The sequence below is a fragment of the Leuresthes tenuis genome, unplaced genomic scaffold, assembly GCF_036924035.1.
Source record: "Leuresthes tenuis unplaced genomic scaffold, fLeuTen1.0.hap1 SCAF_21, whole genome shotgun sequence".
NCBI classification, from domain to species: domain Eukaryota; kingdom Metazoa; phylum Chordata; class Actinopteri; order Atheriniformes; family Atherinopsidae; genus Leuresthes; species Leuresthes tenuis.
Genome location: NW_027325375.1, coordinates 28,667,242 through 28,692,015, shown reverse-complemented (window position 1 = coordinate 28,692,015; position 24,774 = coordinate 28,667,242). Strand labels below are relative to the sequence as shown.

At 43.4% G+C, this 24,774-nt stretch overlaps 1 protein-coding gene across 3 annotated transcripts; it reads left to right on the top strand.

Annotated features, from left to right (window-relative positions):
• Nucleotides 1–1,109: 1,109 nt before the first annotated feature.
• c2cd2l (c2cd2 like) lies at nt 1,110–24,506 on the top strand. Of its 3 annotated transcripts, XR_011909362.1 has the most exons (16): nt 1,110–1,368; nt 1,635–2,090; nt 13,983–14,078; nt 14,345–14,464; nt 14,705–14,815; nt 15,443–15,556; nt 17,176–17,275; nt 17,356–17,488; nt 17,762–17,826; nt 18,018–18,139; nt 18,947–19,118; nt 19,217–19,312; nt 19,524–19,657; nt 21,146–21,359; nt 22,739–23,715; nt 23,773–24,506. XR_011909362.1 is itself a non-coding variant. In XM_072374992.1 (15 exons), the coding sequence occupies exons 2-15, from the start codon at nt 1,719–1,721 to the stop codon at nt 22,990–22,992; spliced, it is 2,064 nt and encodes a 687-aa protein (XP_072231093.1). In that variant the 5' UTR covers nt 1,110–1,368; nt 1,635–1,718; the 3' UTR covers nt 22,993–24,506. The 3 variants fall into 3 exon arrangements, 2 of the variants coding, with proteins under 2 accessions (XP_072231093.1, XP_072231092.1); XM_072374992.1 differs by having other exon boundaries at nt 19,563–19,657; nt 22,739–24,506; XM_072374991.1 differs by having other exon boundaries at nt 22,739–24,506.
• Nucleotides 24,507–24,774: the final 268 nt, after the last annotated feature.

Here is a 24,774-nt window from a genome sequence, read left to right as displayed (position 1 = left end):
CAATATCATGCTGGAAGTAGCCATCAGAAGATGGGTACACTGTGGTCATAAATGGATGGATAATGGATGGATAAATATACACACAACGGCTGTCAAAATGAATGTTAATGTTAATGTGGGGAGATCAGTTGCTCTGGATATAATTACAAATGTGCTGCCAGGATAAGTTAGAATAAGGACAGAGTAAAAAACTATTGAAGCAGAGTTTCAGGAGAACACTGACATGATGCAAGCCCTATGCTTGTACAGCCATACAGGTGCATGCTTTAGTCTAAGCTCACAACGATGTAAATGGACCCAAAACAAAACAGTGGGCTGCAAATTAAAGGTGTGAACTTCGGTATTTAATCTCTTCAGGGCAATTTCAGGCTCAGAAAAGAGCAAAAGAGCAAAACTAACTTCTTTAGTGTTGCTTTGCTATTCTGTCACATTTTGACAAAAAGTATTCTTTTTATCTTTCTTTAATTTTGTTTTACTTCACTTATTTTAGTTAGTTTTGGCCTCGTGCCTCATTAATATTTTAAGTTCAAAATGTTGTGAAAAGAAAATTATGATTACTGGGTACTAAAAAACTGCTAAACAAACTAAATAAATGACCGAATAAACAAAGACACATAGATTTTTTTATATCGATAACTGAATTAAATAAGCTAACAGTAAAGATTAGTCAGTTGTTTCCAGTCATTTACATTGATCTAAAAATGGGTCACGTTCCATTGTGATGCTATATTGCTAGCTGTTTCATTCAAGAATCTGAATAGAAATATCTAAATGTCTCTTTTAAATGCTTGCTGGTATAAAAAATGTCCTAGCACACTTAAAAAGGTTATTTGTGACGCATGGTCATTCCCTGAGGTTTATCTTGGGATTTTTGGGGCCCAACACCTAGGATGAAAACTTCTAAGCTAACAACATTTTAATGCATAACATCTACTCTAATAATATTTCAGTATCAGCTACTCTTTCGAGGACATTACATCTGCACTTTAAGATTAATATATTTGTAAGTAAATGGTGGAAATTTCCTGAATCCCTGCTTTGATTTTGAAGCGTGTACTTTCCACTTCCGGTTTGGCCGTCGTCTTCTTCCTGTGCAGCGCCGCCTGCAGGTCAGCGTGACATTCGCTGTCAAATAATCGTTTCAGACGGGTCTGCAGCGGCGCCACGACCAGCGGAGATTTTAAATGGTCTAACAGAGAGCAGGAGGCTTGTTTTCGGGTCGATAGATGACAGCGGGGAGACATTAGCACGACGCGGAGATGGGACTCACATTTGTTGTTGGAGACGCTCCGCATCGCCATGAAGGCAGCTTCATTCGCTTTCGGTTACCTGCAGCCCGCAGCTCGGACCATTTGAATTAAACTTCAGGTTGGTGTGCAGCATCATTTATAATATAATATGAGCTTCATATTACTCCTCGTTGTGCACGATTTGTTTCTATGTAAGGTCAACGCTGCCTCGGTGCGTTCATGCCGCTGCCTCACGCACAAACAAGCGGTGACCGATAATAAACACATCAAAGTTACAGGGGGGTTATAACCAACATTTCCCTGTATTTTTTTTTGTAATTCTGCTGTTATAATGTGTAAATGCCCAAATGATCGCGATGACTGTCTGTATGCTGCCATTCACAGGCTGAAAGGAGCTGATCTGCTCTAACTGGCGGTCCTGATATTTCCATCTGGACTTGATGATATGAGAGGCTCCGGGAGGCGGTGATGGAGCTCCAGGAGTTGAGCTGGCTGTGTCTGGTGGGTCTTTTCTTAGCCTCCTTGCTCATTGTGCTCAGATGGCTGGTCCAGTACTGGCTGACTGTACTGCGTCTGTGGAAATCCAGGAAGACTGCCAACGAAGCCAGGAGAGAGACAGCCTGGCAGCAGCAGCAGATCTTCCTTAAACAACCCCTTCGCAGCCAGGCTGGGGGCGTGTGGGGCTTCCTGCTAAAGCTCCGCTCAGGCAAGGATGGAGGACCTGCATCTGAAGCTGGAGTTAAAGGCCTGTTGACCTCTCTGTTCTCATTCAAGTCCTTCAGGGAGCACTGGCAGAGAACCTGGGTCAACGCGCTGAACGAGCAAGCTTGCAGGCATGGGGTGAGTTGACATCTTTAAGCTATTAATGACAGGTGTAGCACCTTCTGCTGTGCTGTGTGTAGAAGAAAACGCCTCAGGTTAGTCCACTGAGCAGAGGCATGCATATTAATCAGGGGCTGATGTGCTTGTGTGTGCTGGAAGCGTGTAGGCAGTGAGGTGGAGGTGTGGGAGTTTGGAGTGTTTCTAATCGGTAAGAGGATGGGGGGGCAGAGCCTTGCGTAACAGCTCTGAATCAATGCACAAAGGAGTAGAGAGGCAAGACTTGTCAGCATAGCCACAGTAACACCCACACGTCATAAAAATAGTCTGAAATGGATGTGTTTGATCACAGTTGTCTCACCTTTCCTGCAGCTCCCAACCTTCTCTGTCAACATTAAAGCACAGCCAGCTCTGCCTCACTCATAAATGTTTGATTCGGTGTGGTCAGTGGTCCAGACAGTAGGCAGCTTGGCACGTGGAACAGGGTTATCATCATTCTTTCTTCTCCTTGAGTAGTTCCTTTGATCTGTGTGAATCAAAGTCTGCCACACAGTCAGATGTTTCCTGTGAGTACTGGCAGTGGACAGCGTTCTCTTCCCCCATTTAGAAAACACTATACCCTACGTGTGGGAGTTTAAAGAGGTCAGATCAATCCGCTCAGTGAACATGCTTCACAAACAGCACTCCATTCGGATTCACAGGGCTCATCTCACCTTTGTTGATTTAAGGCCTCACCTCTGCTGTTCAAATCCACACCAGGAGGAATAGTTCTTTTGTGACGAGTGTGGAAAAAAGAAGAAAAAATATGCTCAGAGCCTTCTTAAAGCATCCAGACAGCAGTATGAAGCTAAAGTCTTTAGGTGCTACAAACATGTGACAATGCTTTCTGCTCGTGTCTCTGCATGTGACCTCCGTCTGCCTTTATGATATTTGATCAGTGCTTTGTTGGACCCATACGACCTGATGCTGAACAGAAAACTTGCCGTGCTGTTGGGATCAGTTTCAGATCCTCGGTGATGATCACATGTGATGGATACAAATCTGAATGCCGGTGTTGGTTTACGGTGCTTCGACCTCTGGTTATGTCATGTCTTCTCACACTTATTCAGCTGTACACATTATCTCTGCAGTCCACACGTATTTTGGTGTGCAGCTTTGAGTCTGGTGGGATTCTACAACATCTGCTTTCATCTACCCTAATTTGTTTAAGCAATAGGAGCCTGTCAGGGATTCTCTGGAAACGGCTCTCTGTAATACACTGGAGAAAATGGAAGTGTGCCGGCTTAGTTATCTTACAGTGGCCTAATTAGTTGATCTGTTGTGGCCTTTGAAACCGTCATTTACAACCTGGAATGAACACGGAGCGAACTTTGGACTCTTTAATAACTTTATGATGATGATGAATGATGTTTATTGTTTCTAGACTCCAGCTACACTGAACTCACCATCGTGACCTTTATGTAACAGTCTCTCAGTTCAGGGAATCAGACTAACTCCTTCAGAGGGTTTGTGTGCTTTTTAAAGTGATAGCTTCACGTCTCGGTGCCTCTCTGTAGTTTTCCAATCAGGGTGCATCAGTGGTTTGAGGAGACAGAGACGAGCTGCATGTATCTGTGCGCCCATATGTCGGTGAGAAAGGAGCGTGTGAGCCAGAGATCGCTGAGCTCGCTCAACACAATAAGATATCTCCTTGTCACTGTGACCGTGCACAGAGCAATCTGTTTTCCTAAATGTGTCTGGAGCGTATGCAAATCAACCGTGATTCACTGTGAATGAACCTCTAAATGTGACACTTAGAAGACATACGACCAACGTGAGTTGATGCATCGATGGGATGTATTTTAAGAGCCTCTGTGGCTGGGAGATAAAGACACCATCCTTGTGTTGAAGTGTAAAGGTCACATGATCGGACTCCAGAGGGTTCTTTTAACATTATCCACAGATTTGATGGGATGTTTTACTTAACCCATCCAACTCATGTTGTAGTGAATTCTGATCGCATGAATTTTCGCCTCCTCCGTGGAAACCAGACCAGAAAAACCTGCTGTAGGGGCCTGTGGAGATACGGCGGGTATTAAGTGGTCTCCTCTCGCAGGCGGTGGGTATCTGCCACCTGCCAGGCAGGTTTCTGGGGCCATTTTGAAAGTAGACACGGGAGCAGCCGTCCATGCTCACCTTCTCCTCTCAACTTGCAATTCATGATTATGTTCCCGCATCAGGCAAAACACGAGCTTCCCTGGAGGAGCACGGCCCGGTGTCATCGAGTGGGGATTAGTGCCCAAATCCCTTATTGCATTAACCTAAGTACTTCTCCAGCATTTAAGATTGATGCTGACAGTCTTTAGATAATATTGCTGAAATTCATCCAAAAAAAGAGAAGTGGACGAGCTCTCCTCAGCAGAACCTTTCAGTCATGTTGTGGATGAAGTTTTTATGGATTCTATGGATTCCAACCTCAAACTTTAGTTTTTTAATCTTTGGTCTTTTCATGGAATACATACATATGTGATGGACAAATCCTGAATATTAGAATTATGGGGAATTTTTCATCAAGTTGTCAGATTTACAATTTTTGGATCAAATATTGTCCAGGTTTCGAGCTTAAAAAGGTCCGTCTCATTTCGTCACATCTCATTTGGATTTTGATCAATTAAAGGAAGCAGAAAAGGTGTCGAATACTCTGTAAAAAAGTATTTTTGTAGATTCAAAGCCGCAGATGATCTGCCTGAAACTGGCCTTTAAAGATGGCTCCACAATGAAAATGTTGCTTTTTTTAAAATTCATTTTCATACCAATGATCTTCAGAAAGAAGAAAACATCTACAGAACACTGTCAGAAAGAATGATTAATGTAATATTTATAAGTTATACATTCTAAATTATTTATCTTAGCTACATATTTTGCTTCTGAAATGCAACTATTACACTGCATTTATATGAAATGTAGCTCTTATTAAGCACATTCTTCCTGAAAAGACCACTTTAGGCCACCGTTATACTATAAGATTGTAATAATAATAATAGTAACTTAATAATTCGGCTAAACCCATCATATAGCTTGAAAGGGGGACATGTGTGCACTCACTCCTGCTCTAAAGCTCCGGTTCACCACCAGAAACCTGAGAACTTGAGGGTTGTGCTCAGTGTTTCAGCCGTTTGTTGGACTGTGCTTTTCACAGAGATCTCTGGTGTTGTTCCTGGGTTCTGTTGGAGCCACTCTTCCAGTTTGGGGGTCATGGACACGAGAGCTCAGATTCACACTGGTGCCGATGTTGCCTTCACTTCGCACACTTTCAGCCCTCGGTATTATTAGAACATTCTGTGTCCCTGTATGATCGGTATGTGTCCCTGCCTTCATTTTACACCCCATTAGGATGTGTCGGAGGCTTCTTTGCATAGCTTACACCTGGAGTCTTCTTTTGCTGGTGTGCTGCCTTGTTTGGTGCCTCATGCTGTCTTTCAGATCAGCTTTGTCTGATCTCAATATCTATAAACATGCCTCTTCTTCCTGCTCTCCCTCATTGAATTTCAGCTGCCAGAGGCGTTGACTTAGCAGTTCATGGCTGGGGGCTGTGTTCCTGATGAATTCCTGGATCTTTGTTGTTTCACCCTGGATAGTGGCTCAGATACTCACTTGCCCCTGGGCTTGTACATGTTTGCCTTTTAGGATTTCTAAACAAAGATTACTTATGGCAGATATGCAGTGTTCACAGCAGAGGACAAGATCATGTCATTAAAAGGACATAAACTCTGGTTGTCAGTCAACTCTATTGAAAATATGAAAATATGACATTTGTCAGTTGTCACCCAGCTGTTTTCAAACAGGTACTTTACAATGAAAGTCCCTCTGACTGTCACGTTGAAACAAAGTCGACCAAAGTTTGCCTGAGTGTTATTAGTCATAGCTACCTTCAGGAATTTCTTTATGATGCTATCGTAATGGGCGAAAGCCACTATCTGTGGTCTGGTTTGGCTGTTTCTATAAATATTCTCCCTGCTGCAGCAGAGGATGACGTAAGCCTGAAATCCTCATTCTGTCGCACTAATTTTTCGAGTTGTCCGAATGTTGTGTCCTTGTAGCAGAACAGTCCCAAGGGGAGACGTGGCTCTGACCCCCAGAAGTCCACGAAGTCCACGAACGCTCGATGAGACTCAGAGGACTAAAAACTGACTTTGGGTTTGCTTCATAAACATCAGCAAAATGTGTCCTGGTGAATCTTCATTGTATTTTTCAGTGCCTCGCGTCAGTAAAGACCTTTTTACTCTGGTCAAAAGAGCCACGAACAACCGCTAACATCTGAATTTCGAATGCAACGATGGTGTTCCGTTGGCATTCAATCTTGCATCAAATAACTCAGAAGTTGGGGGTATTTGTCAGTTCAGACACGGCACGGCACGGGTGGGAACCCAACACTTGGCTAACACATGCTAATTTTCAATGAGGACGCTGAACACGTGCACTTTTTCTCTACTGAAGCACTTTTACCAACCGTAATGCTTCACATGTAAGCTCTGAAAGTGACTGCAACAGCTCACATAGAAAATTGTTCCTTTTTTACTTGTCACAGTGACATCTGGCGACTCTTATCAGTTTAACTTTACGCTAGTAGTTTCCACACGTCGCCCCCTGCTGGCTTTTGGTCAGAATGCAGGTTTAACGTACTGGCGAACTGGCTTTAAGTTTCACATCCATCTTTTCCACGTAGTTTATGACACTGGTGCTTCAGAAGGCTTCAGGTTAGCTTGAACTCGCCAAACAGTTGTGATGACATCAGGTGCGAGTGCCCCATTCGAACTAAGATTAGAATTTCAGACATGTTCAGTAATCGTTTCACAGTCAGGGTGGGAAGCAGATAATGCTGCTAATGCAGTGGACACTTGGGATTCTTCTTCATAGCATAAAAGAAGTGTTGAGTCTACTTTGATGATAATTTTTTCATGTTTTGAGGACCCACCACAGTCGCCCTCCACACTCCGCCCTCTCTCTGAAGTCCAAAGATTAGCCCGAGGCTTGTTGTAGCGTAATCAAATGATGGTGATTTCCATGGAGCTACCAGTACACACAGATTTATATGTCCAGTAACACTTGATTTGGCACCACAAGGACAGTATTTTCAGTGTTTTCTTACCATACCAGCACAACTTCATCTCATATAAAGGATTACAAAGAGAGGTTTTATTTAAACATCAACTGAGTGTGTTTTTAGGATTCTCCTGCACATTTTTGAGAGTAACGCCATGATGCAGCTCATTTAATGCCTCAGTTATTCAGAAAGGTCTGTATGCTGAGGTATTGCTACACAAGCCTGTGGATATTATCTTACTTTTGAAGACATCAGTTGATATGGAGCTTCTCGGATGTCTCAGGCTGAATTAATCTGCAGAGGAGGCTTGAAGGAGAGGGGGTGCACGGTGGCGTGGTGGTGGTGCCTCACAGCGACAGGGTTCCAGGTTGGAGCCTTTCTGTGTGGAGTTTGCATGTTCAGGGTTCAAAAACATGCATGTTAGGTTAATTTGGTGACCCTCAGTGTGACCCTGTGATGGACGGGCGACCTGCTGGGATAGGCTCCAGCCCCCCCACGACCCTACATTGCATTAAGCAGGTATAGAAAATGGATGGATGGCTTGAAGGAGAGGTCGACCTCCCCAGATATGCAGATCATGATGCAGCAGCAGGCTGTTCTGACACAGACACTCGATGTCAAGTCGTCATTAGTGGCTGGTGGAGGGGCACAAAACGAGGTGCATCTGCAGGATGGGAAGCTCCCTGTCCATTCACAGGCAGCAATTATAAACAGCCTTGTGATTAGCTTGAAGACAGAGTTCATTTCTTCCCACTCTGACTGCCAGTTGGTGGTAGATGATTAGTACTCTGTGATTATGCACAAGTAGATTCCTTCCTAATGACGGGGGGCCTCAAGCACTCAGCACTCATTTGATACGATAGTGCAGGAAGCTGTACTTTTTCACCCTTCAGTCACAGCTGTGGGTGAGATTCAACTTCATCAGCCAGTTTTATTCTCACAGCCAAAATGTACTGAAATGGTTCTGTGTGGCGCAGAATAATCAACAGGATAGCTGCTTTGACTTTAAAATGACACATTCTTAGTGTTTATTCAGATTTTTATGCATTGTCTGAATCAGTTTTGAAGAGAAATTATATTCTAAACTCATGCAGTAGTTGTGAATGTGTTTAACTTTGCAAAATTAATTAAAAACTAATGTTAAATATCAATCTATTTAAAATTCAGGTCAAGAAACATTCAATCAAATCTATTAATGATTGTTTTAATCTCTGATGGTTTTACATATTTCAGCATTTTAGCTTTAGACAGTAGACAGGTTGTCAGTTAGTGAAGTCAGGCTGCATCCATCCATCCATCCATCCATCCATCCTGTCATTGCATCCATTCATCCATCCATCCATCCATCCATCCATCCATCCATCCATCCTGTCATTGCATCCATTCATCCATCCATCCATCCATCCATCCATCCATCCATCCATCCATCCTGTCATTGCATCCACCCATCCATCCATCCATCCATCCTGTCATTGCATCCATCCATCCATCCATCCATCCATCCATCCATCCATCCATCCATCCATCCTGTCATTGCATCCATCCATCCATCCATCCATCCATCCATCCATCCATCCATCCATCCATCCATCCTGTCATTGCATCCATCCATCCATCCATCCATCCATCCATCCATCTATCCATCCATCCTGTCATTGCATCCATCTATCTATCCATCCATCCATCCATCCTGTCATTGCATCCATCCATCCATCCATCCATCCATCCATCCATCCATCCATCCATCCATCCATCCATCCATCCATCCATCCATCCTGTCATTGCATCCATCCATCCATCCATCCATCCATCTATCCATCCATCCTGTCATTGCATCCATCTATCTATCCATCCATCCATCCATCCTGTCATTGCATCCATCCATCCATCCATCCATCCATCCATCCATCCATCCAGTCATTGCATCCATCCATCCATCCATCCATCCATCCATCCATCCATCCATCCATCCATCCATCCTGTCATTGCATCCATCCATCCATCCATCCATCCATCCATCCATCCATCCATCCATCCATCCATCCATCCATCCATCCATCCATCCTGTCATTGCATCCATCCATCCATCCATCCATCCATCCTGTCATTGCATCCATCCATCCATCCATCCATCCATCCATCCATCCATCCATCCATCCATCCTGTCATTGCATCCATCCATCCATCCATCCATCCATCATCCATCCATCCCTCATCCATCCATCCATCCATCCATCCATCCATCCATCCATCCATCCATCCATCCATCCATCCTGTCATTGCATCCATCCATCCATCCATCCATCCATCCATCCATCCATCCATCCATCCATCCATCCATCCATCCATCCATCCATCCATCCATCCATCCATCCATCCATCCATCCATCCATCCATCCATCCAGTCATTGGGCGAGACATCCAGGCAGGCTCACTCCTAGCATCAATTTAGAGTCACAAACTAACTGACAGTCATGTTTTTGGATGGTGCGGGGAAGCCGGAGTACCCGGAGAACCGCACAAAGAAAGAGGAACCCTCTTGCTGTGAGGTGACGGTGCTAATCACCCCACCACCATGCAGCCCTGAGTGAGTATGACCAGCTGAATATTTCTCTTGTTTTCATTATCATGAGCAGTGTGCATTTAGCTAATGAATGCCTTCAGGAATCTGTTTTTAGTAAGTCCAGGGGGTGATATCGTAGACCATATGGCAGTGATTCAGATGATTAGGCCACTAACAGTGATGTCTGCCTTATTCACCACTCAGTCTTTGTAGACACATCACAGTCTTGGAAATGTAAACCCGAACAGTTTATCAGTTGTTGGTAACATTTCTCTGTTCTTCTGTAGCACCTCCAAACCAGCAGATGCCAGTCCAAAACACTTTGTATCAAGGGAAAGCAGAATTTTAAAGGATGCATGCCTTAAAAAGTCATTTTTTCTGTTGTTTCTTTGTGCTTATGTGGTCAGACCCCAGGTCCTATTTAACCTCATGGTGAAGCATAATGCTGGTTGTTCAACAAGTGCTAATACCTGTACTGTTGGAGGAGAGAAGTTCAGCCTGTGCCAATCGTTGGACATTTCTTTGCTTTAGCGGTGCTCTACAGAAGGCAACCTGTTGATCCGTCGGCTGCTGTGCAAAGGACAATGTTTTGGGGACTCTGGTGCAGCCGGCACATATCTGGATAATGTATATCCTGAGATACATTTGGACAAAGCCACTAAGAAGCTCAACTGCTGTCACACTGTAAATGTGGCCAAAGTCCACTCAATCATGACTGCTTATTACTAATTTACCACAATGGACTACAGACCACAGAGAAAACACAGAACTTGCCCCTTAACTGGAGACCCTGTACATTCATATGCTGTTATGTGTTTATAAAGGTTAGAAAAAGGGTCATATTAGTTTAGAAATGCTTCCAAAAGAGTATTGACTCTACCCCACAACCCACAGGGCCCATACTTATGGGTTCTGGGGTGTGGATAGACACTTGACATTATCAGAGACCTGCAGTTTTTCCATTATAATGTCTGCTTGGAGGACTGTATTCCAGCATCTACTGGATCTAACTTTACTGTAGGCAAGCAACAGGCCCAGAACCTGTTGAATTTCTTTGAAGGTGACTGATTTTAACCCGTTAAATATGCTAACTAAAGAAATCAGCTGTAATTCAGTTAACTGTGACTTAAAATTTTACACCTGGTTTACCAGGATAAGTAGAGTTAAAAGAGCACGACATCAGCGTGAGTCGGAGGTCATGTTTACAGTATTTTAGTGTATTTTAGTGTAGTTTTTCATCAAGCTAATATTTTCTTTATATTGATAATGTTATGAATTGTGTTAGCTGTTGTCTCGCTTTCAGAATTCCTGAACACAAACACTATATATTTTGTTTTCATCAGGCAAAGATGGATGAATAAATACATTCTTCTTTGTTGTAGACTTAGCCTGATAAATGCACTATAAACAGAAAACACGGGAGAGGAAAATGAGGGTCATCAAAAGCCAGAGGGGGAGTGTATTTCTGGTTGACCCACATGCTTTACCGAGCCAGCTGGACCCAAAGGGAGTGACGCTGACAAACCTGAAATGACACGATGAATGTCCTCAGCAACTCTGCAGACTTGCCCTTCACATAAACACTCTGTTGAACAGTTCATTAGGATAAATCAGTGGCCAGGCTTCCAGCACCACTCTCTCCGTGGCAGAATAAACGACAGCCTCTGTCAGGAGGACACACAACCCAACCGAGCGCCAGATGGCTACCGAAGAAGTCAATGAGTCAGAAACGTCCATGAAATCTTTACTAAAGAAAAAAACAACGTTAACCCACCTCCATATCTCCATATACACGTAAAGTCAGAGATTAATCAATCTTTACAGTATTTTAAGTCTTTAGATCGTAAGTTAGCTTGTTAGGAAAGGCCTCTTGATATACGTTTAAGATCTGTATCGTTATTGGCTCTTAAATCTGCGCCACAACAAACAGCAGCTTTTTAGAACATTTAAGTTATTAATTTATTATCATTATTTATTATTACCAGCAACCAGGAGAAGGCTATGAGAAGGTAGCAAAGTGTTTTCAGGAACTTTAGAGTTCAAACTGTGGAAGCCGCTCATAGCTCTGTTAGAGACACAAACCAACGACCCAGTTTGGCCTCATCAGATCTAACAGACTCAGGAGTGGGGGTGCACTCTTCTACTGCGTCACCAGCACTAACACGACCCTCATCATAGTGACGTCAGAAAATCTTTCCTGTGTCCTTGCAACAAAATTTAAAATCAGAAGTTTACAAATGAATATTGAAACAAGCTTTAATGGAACGGTTCCTGTGGAATGATGAAGTGGATTTTGGGCTTTTTGGGGGAACAATGAGCAGAAGAAACAACGCCTCTCCAACTGTTCAACACAGGAATGGGTCAGTCATACAGTGAGCCGGTTCCAGCCAGAGGCTGGGAACAGATTCACAGAAGAGGGAGACTTTCCACCAGGATACTTATCATAAACACACACCAAGAGTCCACAGTGGACTTACCTGAAGAGCTTTTTTGCCCTACAGAAACCTCACTGGGAAACTGTGGAATGACCACAATAAAGCAGCTCATGTAAGGTGGCCCCAGAGTTAAAAGTGAAATGAAACACTCTTGTTTTATTGGTTCGAACGGGTCTAAAGATCAAACTGTTGAAATGCTCGTGGCTCGGTGGGGCAGGGGTGTAAACCTGCTGGTGACTTTGTTTGTGTGAGTCTCCTCTGGGTGCTTTGACCCACAGAAAAGCATGTTGGGATCATTTGTTAATGATTCTGAAATTCTCTTTGAGCTTGAGTGCGAGTGGTTGTCTGCTTCTGTTTTGTCCCTTTTAATAAACTGTTGACTCGTCCAGAGTCAGAAAGGATAGTCAGTGATTGCAAGGGTGGATGGATATTAAACTGCCACCGTGGTGACCCTTAAACACAGATGGTGGAGCTGGGGTAATAGTTCAGCCTGGAGACTTAGCTTGAATTTAGATCAGAGCCCGGTGGCAGAAACAATAGAAGATAGAAATCTGGTGCCTCAGTCTTCTCTCAGGCGAGATTGTAATTTGACCGTAGCTGCGCAATATGACTTCTTAACTCCCTTTAGATGCATTTCTCCTTTTATTTTATTTATTGCAAAACAAATCTAAAGAATCTTCACTCCTTCATCTTCATGAAAACGTTTTATTCAGCATGTCCACTCAGGCTCATTGAAAAGAGAGTTAATGTTGGACTGCAGCAGCACAAACCTTTCTCAGGACCAGCCTTGTGATGGATGGCTCTTCTGAAGTGAAATGCATCATATCATATTTGTTCTGCACTCTGGATGTAATGAATAGTTGGGCGACTGAGCAGTTTTTGAGCCAACCAGCTGAAGTAAACACAGCCGCTTGTGTGCTGTTGTCATATGACCGCAGCGTTAGTCCAGGGAACCTACGTAAGCCTGCAGCATTGCACTTGGCTTCTTGCCCTTCTGGCTGAAACTCTGACACGCGCACACGCAGACACACAACACAAACTTTCTTATGTCATCCTCTCACCTCTGCCCCGCCTGCACCGTTGTGTTTGACACAGATTGGACTCGGACCTGGTGGAACATATGCCCTGACAGCGGGGGATTTGTTTTCTCTCGCTTGCATCTCCTCGCCAGTTATAGTAGGCCGCTGGTGTCTCCATGTTTCTAGTGCATCTTAATTCCTCTGGTGTGGGGTATCGTACACTCAGACAGGAGAAGCTGCCTTGCTGCAAGCATGACTAAGCACTGACTGATGCAGTTTTGATAATGGAAGCTGCTTTGATGACTGAGGCATGAGGTTGTGTGAGCAGCTTTGACCATTTGCAGTTTAATAAAGGGAAAACGCTTCAGTATTGCAAAGATTCATATTGATTCCCTCTTAGAACCCTTTGGTTAAACATATGTTGTCATGTTTTTTGCCAATAACTTCCGGCGCTTTTCAACTGTCCACTAATCCACAAAGCTGCCGGGGCTTAAATCACTTGTGCTCTGCTATTGGAAATACAAAAAAAACGTGCGCTTTTTTTCTTGCAGCAGCATATTTACATTGACATTCATTATAGCAAAAGTACAGATTGATGTCGAATGGATTTGCATCAGCCGTAACTCCTTTGGGAAGACATTATTAAAAGTGATGCACATAGCCTTAAAGTCTTGGTGTGTACAAACAGCAACAGGGTCTGACCGCTGTGTGAAAGGCGCTGCACTGCAGGCTCTTTTATGTCATCCCCAAGTGTGGCTCCTGTTCCTCTTATGTAATATTTAGGACATTTTTCTCTTCCTCTGTCTCTACTAGAGCTCCCTCCAGATAACGTTTGACAGCAGTCTCCAGTTAACCACTGCCTCTGCAATAGATAGTGTGACCTGCACTGACCAATCAGCAAACCAAATGGTAAGTAAGTTTGTTTTTCAGTCCATGCTCTACCTTGTGGACTAAATCGGTGCAAGAAGTCCTTAATTAAATGAAGATATTGTACTGCAACAAGTAAAAAGACCATTTTCTTTACACTTCGCATGCCTCTTTATTTTCTTAAAGACACAACAGGTCGGTTGCTAGTGTGTCTTATCTCATCAGTCTCACGCTGCTGCTGTCAGAAGTGCAGAGAGCGGCACATAACAAGTGTGTGTGATGAGTGTCGTCCGCCTCTCGTTTTGCAGGTTTTACACTGTAAATGTCGAGTAGACACCCTGACATTTCCTGTGACGGTCACCCAGCAGTCACCTGCAGCCGTTTCCATGGACACCTATCAGATCACTACAGCACCAATGGTGGCAAAGGTACCCAAGCGCAGCACCTGGATTTTAGTTGTTGTACACAGGAGGTCCATCCTCTGCAACGTTTGAGAAAGTCATTTGCATTGTTATGCAAATCTTTGGTCTCTATGACAAGTAACTCCATGTTTCACAGTGCAGTGATCGAAATGATTCTTGGTAGCATTCATACATTAAGCTGGACTCCTCATAAGCTTTCATAATGAAGTATATTCTGCCTCTGCATCTACTGTCTGTCTCCATCAGGTGGTGGTGCGCCTGCAGGAGGTGGAGGACGAGGGTCTGCTTATATCCTGGACTCTTTCCAAGCAGCCGTCCTTTTCTCTGACCGTGTCCCCGTGCAAACAGAAGCGCCGGGTGAGACCACCTGACACCTGAACTAGCCTGATACACCTGCAGCCAGTGACGCTCTCATATCTGAGAACGCTCACCACACACGCCACGCATTTCCTTTCTTCTGCTCCGCTTTCTCCCAGATCATTTTCCTAAATATCAGTCAACATAATATTTTGCATGTGAGTCACTCTCTCGAGCCCATTTTAACTCCTCATGAGTCATGTAGGAAATGTTGCTGTTGGATGCTGTCACATAGAAGTCCATTCCTCACTTCTCTAAGGCAGTAATAAAGCTGACAGAGGGAGAAGGAAACTAACATTTGCCAACACAGATTTGTTTCTATTACTAAAGAAAGTCATACAGGGTCGTTCATGCTCACTGAACTAGAAGAAATATATTCATAAAATTTAAGATTCTGCGGTTATGCCAAAAGTTTGGGGACGAAGCACTGAAAAGCATCGAGAAAAGAAAATGAATGTTGAGATTGGTTTAGTTACCCAAAATGTGCAATTCTTGTTGAGCCAAAGTTAAACATTGGACATAACAGACATAAATGACTGATTAAAGCAGCAGTTTCTGGTTTCTGGTCTCTTCTGCACATACTGGTCCATCAATAGAGGAATAGCATTCGCTGTTTTAACTTCTCAGGGCGCTGATGGTGAGGCAGACCTGGACATGATCAAAGGAATGGTAGAAGATACTCTTTTCAGCACCCAGCCAGCCATGGTCCTCAACCTCAAGACCTGTGCGTCCAGTCCTTTGGTGAGAAATGTGTTTTTCTTTAACCACAGGCTATGATCATGTGAAAAAGCAAGAACATCCTGATTCAAGCTGAAGGTTTTTACCAGATCTTAACGTTGGATGAAGAAAAACAACCTGAGATCATCAACAACACATGAGAAATGACTCAAAAACTGAGCATCTGCAGCATTCAGGTGTGTTAGAACAATGCCATTAGCATCTTCAGCCCTTTTCACACGTGTTGCGCCTTATTAAACAGCTGTTTTCCTTAACCTGCTGTTGTTCCTTCTCATAATGCACACGTGCCAGAAAGAGGCCGAACAGCCTCGCATCGCTGTGTCCTTTTACGCACCAAGCCGGCGTCCCAAAATCAGCTGAGTGGCGACAGCAGCGTTGGCTCGATGGGATCTTTTCACCTCTGTTAATATCTCCCTCACAGAGGAGTAACAGCGGTGGATCGACTTCGACCCCCCACTCTGCCTCTGTAATTTCACACATGACAGGATGCACAACGAAGGCGCCTCAGCTTGAAAAAGGGCACATGTGAAGGAGAAGCCTTTCAATCTTGGAAGGATTATTAGGTCATTTCCAAACAACTGGGAGTCCATCATGATCCGGTGACAAAAATGATTCTTCAGTGGAAAAGATTCAAGACAGCTGACAATCTTCCCAGGAGTGGACGTCCTATTAAGTTTACCTCAAGGTCAGACTGGTCAATGCTCAGAGAAAGTGCAAAAAGAGCTACATCTCAGACTCCCCAGGCCTCAGTTAGCATGTTAAAGGTTAAAGGTCATGACAGCACAGTTAGAAAAAGACTGAACAAGGATGGCTTGTTTGGAAGGGCTGCAGGAGAAAGCCTCTTCTCTCTAAAAAGAACATGGCAGCACAGCTTAGGTTTGCAAAGCTGCATCTGAACAAAGCTCAAGACTTCTGGAACAATGTCCTTTGGACAGACCAGAGCAAAGTGGAGATGTTTGGTCCTAATGCACAGCAGCACGTTTGGAGGAAACCAAACACAGCATATCAGCACAAACACCTCATACCAGCTGTCAAGCACGGTGGTGGAGGGCTGATGATCTGGGCTGGTTCTGCAGCCACCTGGATACTTTGCAGTAACTGAGTCGATCATGAACTTCCATGAATGCCAAAGTATTCTGGAGTCATATGTGAGGCCATCTGTCCCACAGCTAAAGCTCGGCTGAAACTGGGTCATCAACAGGATGATGATCCCAAACACAGCAGCAGATCTACAGCAGAACGTCTGAAACAGAAAACAGTCAAAGTCCAGAACTCAACCTGATTGAAATACTGTGGCGGGACCTTAAGAGAGCTGTGAGAATATACGCATGTTCCTCCAAAATGATGTGAGACTCATAGCATCATACAGAAAATGCAAGTTATTGCACCTAAAGGTGATTCTACAAACCGTGGGGTGCACTTAGTTTTTCATACTGCTTCCACATCTTGGTTTACAAATGGAGATACATTATTTTATTATGTCCTAAAATATGAAACCATAGAACAGAAAGAGAATCTGCTTTCTTTTTTACTTAAAAAACAGACTGGATGCTTCTGTATGTGTTAATAGGCTTAAACATATTTAAACTGAGCTCTGCACTCTTTTCTCTGCACACTCTCAGTCCCCAGCGGACCATCTCTCAGTGGGACTGAACTCTGCAGCACAGAGTATCTTGGTGAGACGGCTCCTCCTCCGGCAGCTCAGGGTGACTTTAAATAAAGGTCAGATATTATCCCCCAGCGTCGGATCACTTCCACCCAGGTTCCTGCTGAGGTCTCACTGCTTTGCTGTGTGTTTGCAGGCCAGTGGTCCAGATCAGGGGAGCTGTGCTGTGTCCTGAACCTGGACCAACCCTCTGCAGAGAGGAAAACCCTCTTCCTGCCCGCGCCCGCCAACCCCAACGCTGCCCTCGAATGGAGTGAAGAAATATCTCTGTAAGGTGCCACGTGGTTTCAAACTGCCATGAGAATGTTTTTTCTCTGTCAGCTTCCTGTTAGTCAAGATTCATCAATATAACAGTCGGGGGGTAACTGCTCAAACCGCACCCACACGGTCATGACGAGGCAGATTATTAAAGTGTTTGAGGATTGAATCTTTAATGAATACATCTAGCAAATCGCTTCATTTTCACCAAGTTTTTAATGGGTTTAAAGGAATAATCGGAACAAAAGAATCGTTGCTTAGTGCTGTTTCGCTTTGTGTTGCAGAGAGCTGGGCCCAGAGACCAAAGAGCTCAGAATAAGGCTTCTGGAGCGGAGTGGAATGAGAGAACGTAAGCGATGGTTCAATACCAATTAACCACTGGCTGCTGTCCACAAAGCCAGTCAGCAGGAATGTTTAGACTGCTTAAGCAAAAAGAAACATGCCTGTAATGCATTGCTGGTAAAACTCAGTGTTAATGGTCTTTGTCAGGAGATGCTTTTAATACGAACACGGACTTCTTTCTGTGTTAAATCCTGATAGAGTTTCTTCCGGGTCACGCCTCCATCGCCTTGAACGTCCAAAGCAAAATTCCAACGGGACAAAAAACGCTGTCCATAGGCCCCGGCCATGGCTTGGCACCAAACGCTACCATCGCTGCTGAGGTGGGTGACCAGATGAGTTTCTCTAAAATGGTTTAAATAAAACCTGCTTTGAGGCCTTTTTCATGCTTTGAATCATGAGGTTACATCACAGTCTATTATCTAACATCGAGCAAGCTGGAATTTAACAAAGATTCACAGTAAAGGTGAGGGACTGTTGTATAACAGATGACACACGGTTCGTTGTTTCAGATCTCTTCTGATTAATCCAGCTGGAAGCTTGTTATACTTTTACATGTGTAACAATCTGCTTATGTTGTAAAAGTGAACATAAGCTGCGTTTTCCTCTCTGTGGGCTTGTTGGTACAGTCCATTATTGTCCAACAAAAGATGTGCAGTAACCTTCAGGATATGTGTCTGAAACCCATTAAACTCGGCCCCTTTTGACATTTTCTTGCTCTATTGAATGTTTTTCTGTCTTCATGCGGGGGTTTACATCGGTTACATCTCCTGTTTTATGTGTATATTTGACACATGTAATGTAGCAACCAGACCAGCACGGATCCTAATCAGTGTTTTAAGCCTGGATTTTCTGTGAGAATGCAGATGTCCATCCATCCATTCACTTTCTATACCCGCTTAATCCGTCGGTCAGGTCGCGGGGGGGGGGGGGTTGGAGCCTATCCCAGCGGTCATCGGGTGAGAGGCGGGGTGCACCCTGGACAGATCGCCAGTCCATCACAGAGACAAAGACACGCTCACGCTCACTCCTAAGGACAGTTTAGAGACGCTAATTAACCTGAACCTGGAACCCTCTGCTGTGAGGCGACCAGAATGCAGATGTGTTACTGGTTACTTTCACTCTTCCAGCTGCTCTACATGGAAACCGAGGAGCCTCGCAGTTCCCAGAATGCTTTGCTGCTTCGCTCCTCAGTCACCCCCACCAAGAAAGTCGATGTTGACCGAACCATCATGCCAGACGGAACCATTGTCACTACGGTCACGACTGTTCAGTCTCGACTCAAACTGGACCGCAGCCCAGGTAGATCGACAGTGTTTCAGTTTCCCGGCGTCGCTGCACAGGTGAAGAACTGCGAGCTTGTATCAACAATGACTTCAGAGAGTTGCCTTTCCTTTCAGGTGATTCCCCTTTGCGTTCTCCATCTAAAGTAGAGGTGACTGAGAAGAAAGCCACGGTCCTGTCCGATGGCGGCAGCAGCAGCCCCAACCCGAGCAGTGAGTTCCAGGCTAAACACCAGCCATTGTTTTACATAACAGATGCAAAGTAGGATAAGCAGCAAACAGCAGTGTAACACGAGCTGAGGGGAATGATTTAACAGTGACTAAGACGAAAGACTGGGCAGCTGGGCACTGTGCATGTGTTTGATACATTCTTTATTTAGCATTTTAGCCGTGTAGCACTGATTCACACGTTTGTGTTGCTCAGGAAGCAGTCGCCTCTCTAACGGCCTGGATCCTGTTGCAGAGACGGCCATTCGGCAGCTGACAGAATCTGCATCCAAAGCAGCGCGGAAGACGCCAACAAAAAGGAGCACGCTAATCATCTCCGGTGTGTCAAAGGTTAGAAAATGGACACTGGGTCTTGCACAATCTGCTGATTGAACACCGCAGAATTAAAGGGGCTTTCCTCCTTATCTTTCGGATGTGCACTATCTTTATGTAGGTGGAAATTTAAAAGCTTTTTGAAATAGTTCTGATTATAGGATAAAGTGAGCCTTTAAAGGACACACGTTATGCCCTTTTTTCACAAGCTGACACAATTTCCTGAGGTCTTATGCTTAGATATTAACAGAGAGAGACACTACAGCTACTCCTTTTTCATCCATTAATTTAAACCCAAGTGGCTCATTCTGGGGTTTGGAGTCACACACTCCTGTCTGCTTCTCTCTTCCTCAGGATCAGCCTCCTTTTAACCCTTTGAGCATGTTATTACGTTATGAGAGAGCACACAGTAAATGTTCTTAGACCTCCGACCATACATCAAACTAAAAGAAAAATATTTGACTGACTGTTTTGTTCTCAAGCACTTTACTTTGCCTGGTCTGCTGTTGGGCCGTGGACAGCTGGTTGGCTGCCAGTCCCTCTTTTTAGACACAGTCTTGTCATTATTAATGTGTTGAACAGACCAAGTTGTTAAAACAGGCACCGCAGAACCTGACGGCTGCTGGCCGGTTGATAAAACCAGAGAACTTGCGTCTTAATCCTGCCTTCACATATCGGCTCCAGAAACTATCCTGTCGCTCTGCTTTGTGTTTACAGTTTTTGCAGCTGACATTAAAAATAGTTGCTTATTAGGCCAATATTTCACGTGTTTGTATTTCTTACGGCTGGTGCATTCAGTGACAGAAGGGAAATCGTATTTTCCAGTTTCCGACTTGTCTGGGAACTCTAACTAGAAGTCAGATTTTCTTCTTGGGATATAAAACATTAAGCATTATTAGCTCTCATCGTGAGATGTTAATTGCAAGAGTTCCAGCGACTGGAGGATCATCTAAAGTTAAAGCTGACGCTGGATAACCTTATTAAGAGACGAAAGTTTCCTCTCCAGGTCCCTGAGTGACACATTTTCAGATATATGAGGCCCAAAACAAAACTCCAGGGTTGTGTTCAGTTGTCCTGAGTTTGGTATTAACGTCTGACAACCAAATATGGGAGAGAAAGAAGAAAGAAGATTTTTCCATTGTGTCTGCTGCTGTTCATGTAAAATACACTGACATGAAACCAGGCAATACGAGTGTGACCTAAATTTAGTCCAAGTTCACGGCCCCCCACAGGACCACATTATAGCAGAGGACTTCTGACCTGATTTTTGCTTGAAAATATGTAGAAACACATTGAGATAAAAGGTCTCATTATGTTGAAAGTAAACATTGTGACAACTGTGTGAGAATATACTATAAAAGCAGTTAAATCACCTGTTTTATGTATACATTTAATTTTGCATGTAATGTAGCAGCCAGACCAGCATGGACCCTAATCAGTGTTTTAAGCCTGGATTTTGTGTAAGAAACAACATACATGCCTCTGCCTCATTTTGATTCTCTACAGGTTCCACTCACAGAGGATAACTGTGCATTATCCAGCAGCTATGCGGCAGCCATGGACGCAGCCATGCATGGCAACCATTACAGGGCGGGCCATCACCAGGACCCAGATGAAACCACACCCTCTGACGTGTCTGAGCGTCCGTCCGTGGAAGATGTGGAGTCAGATACTGGTTCTGCTGGTGCCTTGGAAACACGCAGCCTCAAGGACCATAAGGGTAACACAGTGTTTGCAGTTTGCTGACGGTTGTGTGAACCAAAACCATCAGGGGTGGATAATAATCAAAGCACATTTAATTTCTTTGATTTAAAACTGTAGTTTGCACATTCAAACAAATACTTTATAGCCTTACATAACATTGACTTTAACAGTCACAGGTTTTCATTAAAAAGTAGTAATGACTGACTGTGCTAATACTGCCCTCTGCAGGCCATACTGCGACATTTCATTTAACAGCTGGAGCGTTGTAAAATATACCTGAAATGTTTTCATATTAAGGAGGAAAAGAAATTGGAATCACCTTGTAATTTGCATTTTTAAAACAACTAAATGCACAAGTCTGAATGTGCCACTGAGTCTGCAGTTAAAAGAGAGTTCTTGTGGACCTTTTTGAGCTGTCACACATGGCTGAATTACAGGAAACAGGACTCCACCAAGAGAGCTGTCAGTGGAAACAATGGAAATGATTATAACTCCTTCAAGAAGGTATTTCAACTGGGAGTACAAACAAAAAGGGAAACATACAGGTCGACCGAGGACGACAGAAAACTCAAAGCAATATGCCTTGAAAATAGAACTCATAGAAACAGGAGTCGGTGTTTATGATCAAACTTCAAAAAACTGGCTGAGTGGAAACGGGATTTACATCCAGAAAAGCCAGTTAAACCATCTCTAATACATAAAGAGAAGAAGGCAATTAGATTAGGCTAAAGAGAAGCAGAACTTATAAAGATGACTGTCTAAAGAAAACAAGCAAATTCCCACAATCATTGATGATATGGGGTTGATTTCAGGTAAAGGACCAGAGAAGGTGGCAGTCATTACCTTTCATTACAAAAATCATGAGGGAAGTTTGATGATGCTGAGGTCATTTTTCAGTTTGATGGTGCATCTTACCACAAAGCAAAGAACCATCGATCTCACGACATTTCAACGCAATGTTCAGCAAACAGCCTGGATCTCAGTCTGAGTTCAGATTAAAGCTGATCTGACATCTGCTGATTGATGAAGAAAACTGTTTTTCATTAATGAAGCCCATGAATCAATAGGAAGTGCACCAAAGGATTGAGGGTTTTTCTTTTCCTCCTGAGAAATTTAACTTTTTTAAGGTCCGTTTTACAGAGAACGCATAGCTGTTAAATAAAATACATTTTCAGGCATATATCAGAGAGCTGAATGAACATCCTCACATGTAGTGTTTCCATTTATTTTTGCCTGGAGTAAAATAAAAAGAAAGTTCACGATCAACGTAATTAGCACTTATAAATTGACAACTAATAGATGGTTGAGTTTTTACTGCAAAATCAGTGATGGATTAGCATTTTAATGCGGTGATGCTTTGTATATCTTGATGTCTGCTTCCTGCTTCTTCTGCAGTGGGCTTCTTACAGAGCGGCACAAAGCTGTTGTTCCGCAGGAGGCATCGAGAGAAGGAGTCCTGCCTCAGCCAGTCCCACGAGGACATCTCCAACATGGGCAACAACTTCGCCGCTGCTGCTCCAAGCATCAGCCGTAAAAAGTCTGGCAGCTTCTCCCGTCGTATCATCAAGCGCTTCTCTTTCCGCTCATCAGGCAAATCAAAGGGCAAAGCTGCTGCTAGCAATGGAGGAGCGAGCTCTGTGGATAACTGATTATCATTGCGAGGTTCATGGTGGCTCAACAGCTCTGTTCTAAGGCCTCTTCTATCACAGCTGGAGTGACAAATAAACTGGAATCTGGTCTCTGACAATCTCAAGTTTGAAATAACCTTCTTGAAGGGAGAGTACCTCTGCGAGGACTCCCTCTCGAACACCTTGATGCACCTTCAGGACAGAAGGCGTGTGTGATGATGTGACTGACTCTGAGATGAGGAAATGCATGTTCTGTGAGGGGAAATCTGCTGCTCGGTGAGGAGAAGGGAAAAGTTTTGAGTCAAAGCCGTTGGATCGGGACTGATCGGGTGGTGATTTCATGATGTGGAGTGACAGTACTAACGGTTGCACTTTGGACTGAAGTCTTTTTTAATGGCACATGTGAGACTTTGTTGGTTGTAAAAAGATAATTTATTACTATGTGAGATTCATGAAATGTGCAATTTATTTTACCCTGCCAAAACGTCATCCTACTTGCATTACACTTTAAAACAGAGGCTGTGCTGTGTGTTTCCATGCAAATGTCATTTTAAAGATAATGTAAGTAAGTTAACAAAACTCCGGCTCAGCTGAGCTGTACTGTGCATTCATTGTTGTTTTTAAATAGTTTTTTGAATGTTTTATCTTCTCTAAAAATCAGAAAAGACTTTCTACTTATTGTAATTTTGTTATGAAGTTACTTTCTGTGGAATATCACGACTTGAGTTTGCTTTTGAAAATGCAGTCGGGCGTCATATTTCTCAGATTTCTCATGTTGGACTATAAAAACTAAACTAAAAGAAATAAATCAGAGTGTAATGAGATGTAGATATCAACGTGTGCGTAAAAAATCAACACGATCGGGTGCCGTTTGATGCTCATAGGGTCTTCATTGTTGTGATAACTTTCATTGCTGTGCAGCAAAAATAGAATAAACACGGCAAAACTCTTACATTCAGGGGCATTGTTATCAAGAAATATTCAGAAATAAGTCTCCTTTGGAACTGCTTTGCTCAGGACAAGCTGATGGGTGGAGGAGCGGTTGGAGGAACTCCTCTCTGGGTGGGAAATGAAATTACTAGCAGCTACACATACGAGGAAACCTGCTGCATTCTCCAAAGGCTAACAGAACCAGTATATAGAACTGTGGATAGGCTTTTTTGCCATTTGTGTTTTGTCTGGGATGATTTTCCTTGTTTTTTTTTTTTACTGACTGCAATAATTATGGGACCTCGGAACAACCAAATTAAATGATTTAATCTTCAGGGTTTGACTCTTCCATCCAGAACAGCTAAGATGTTAAAATCAGTCACAGAAGTTGAGTCTCTGGTGTTTTAAGGACACATGAGTTTCAAAACTACAACAAATAATCCCAAATGAAGAAGAAAAGAACAAAGTCGCTTCTTTGTCTACAGGCACAATGAGAGATGGTGGATGTATAAATGTGGCCGTAATCTGAAAACGAGAGGTTGCAAAATTTAAGATATGTATGACTTCTATTATATTTATTGCAAATAAATTATTTTTCAACCATAGTTTAGTCTGTGCATTTGATTGGATTATTTCACGGTTTGATTTATGAGGAATGGTCATTTTTCACCTGTGGTATGACTACAAAATGTGTTCGTGTGAAGCTGCTTGGCTTTAATTCAATTTTTATTAGCATTGTTTGAAATTGACCAAATTGCAGGAAGAAACTGGACAAAGTGATCGAGCCCAGCTTTGTCCTCGGATGCCCCTTTCACACGGTGGAGGAGGAGGATGAAAACAAAGTTCTCACCCCTGAGCATGAATGAGCTCCAC

Bases quoted from the DNA above. Each gene is read 5' to 3' on its own strand.
- c2cd2l (XM_072374991.1), top strand. From the start codon at position 1,719: ATGGAGCTCCAGGAGTTGAGCTGGCTGTGTCTGGTGGGTCTTTTCTTA. The intron at 2,091-13,982 runs GTGAGTTGACAT...TGTCTCTACTAG, and splicing joins AGCAAGCTTGCAGGCATGGG to AGCTCCCTCCAGATAACGTT. The intron at 17,827-18,017 runs GTAAGCGATGGT...AAATCCTGATAG, and splicing joins GCGGAGTGGAATGAGAGAAC to AGTTTCTTCCGGGTCACGCC.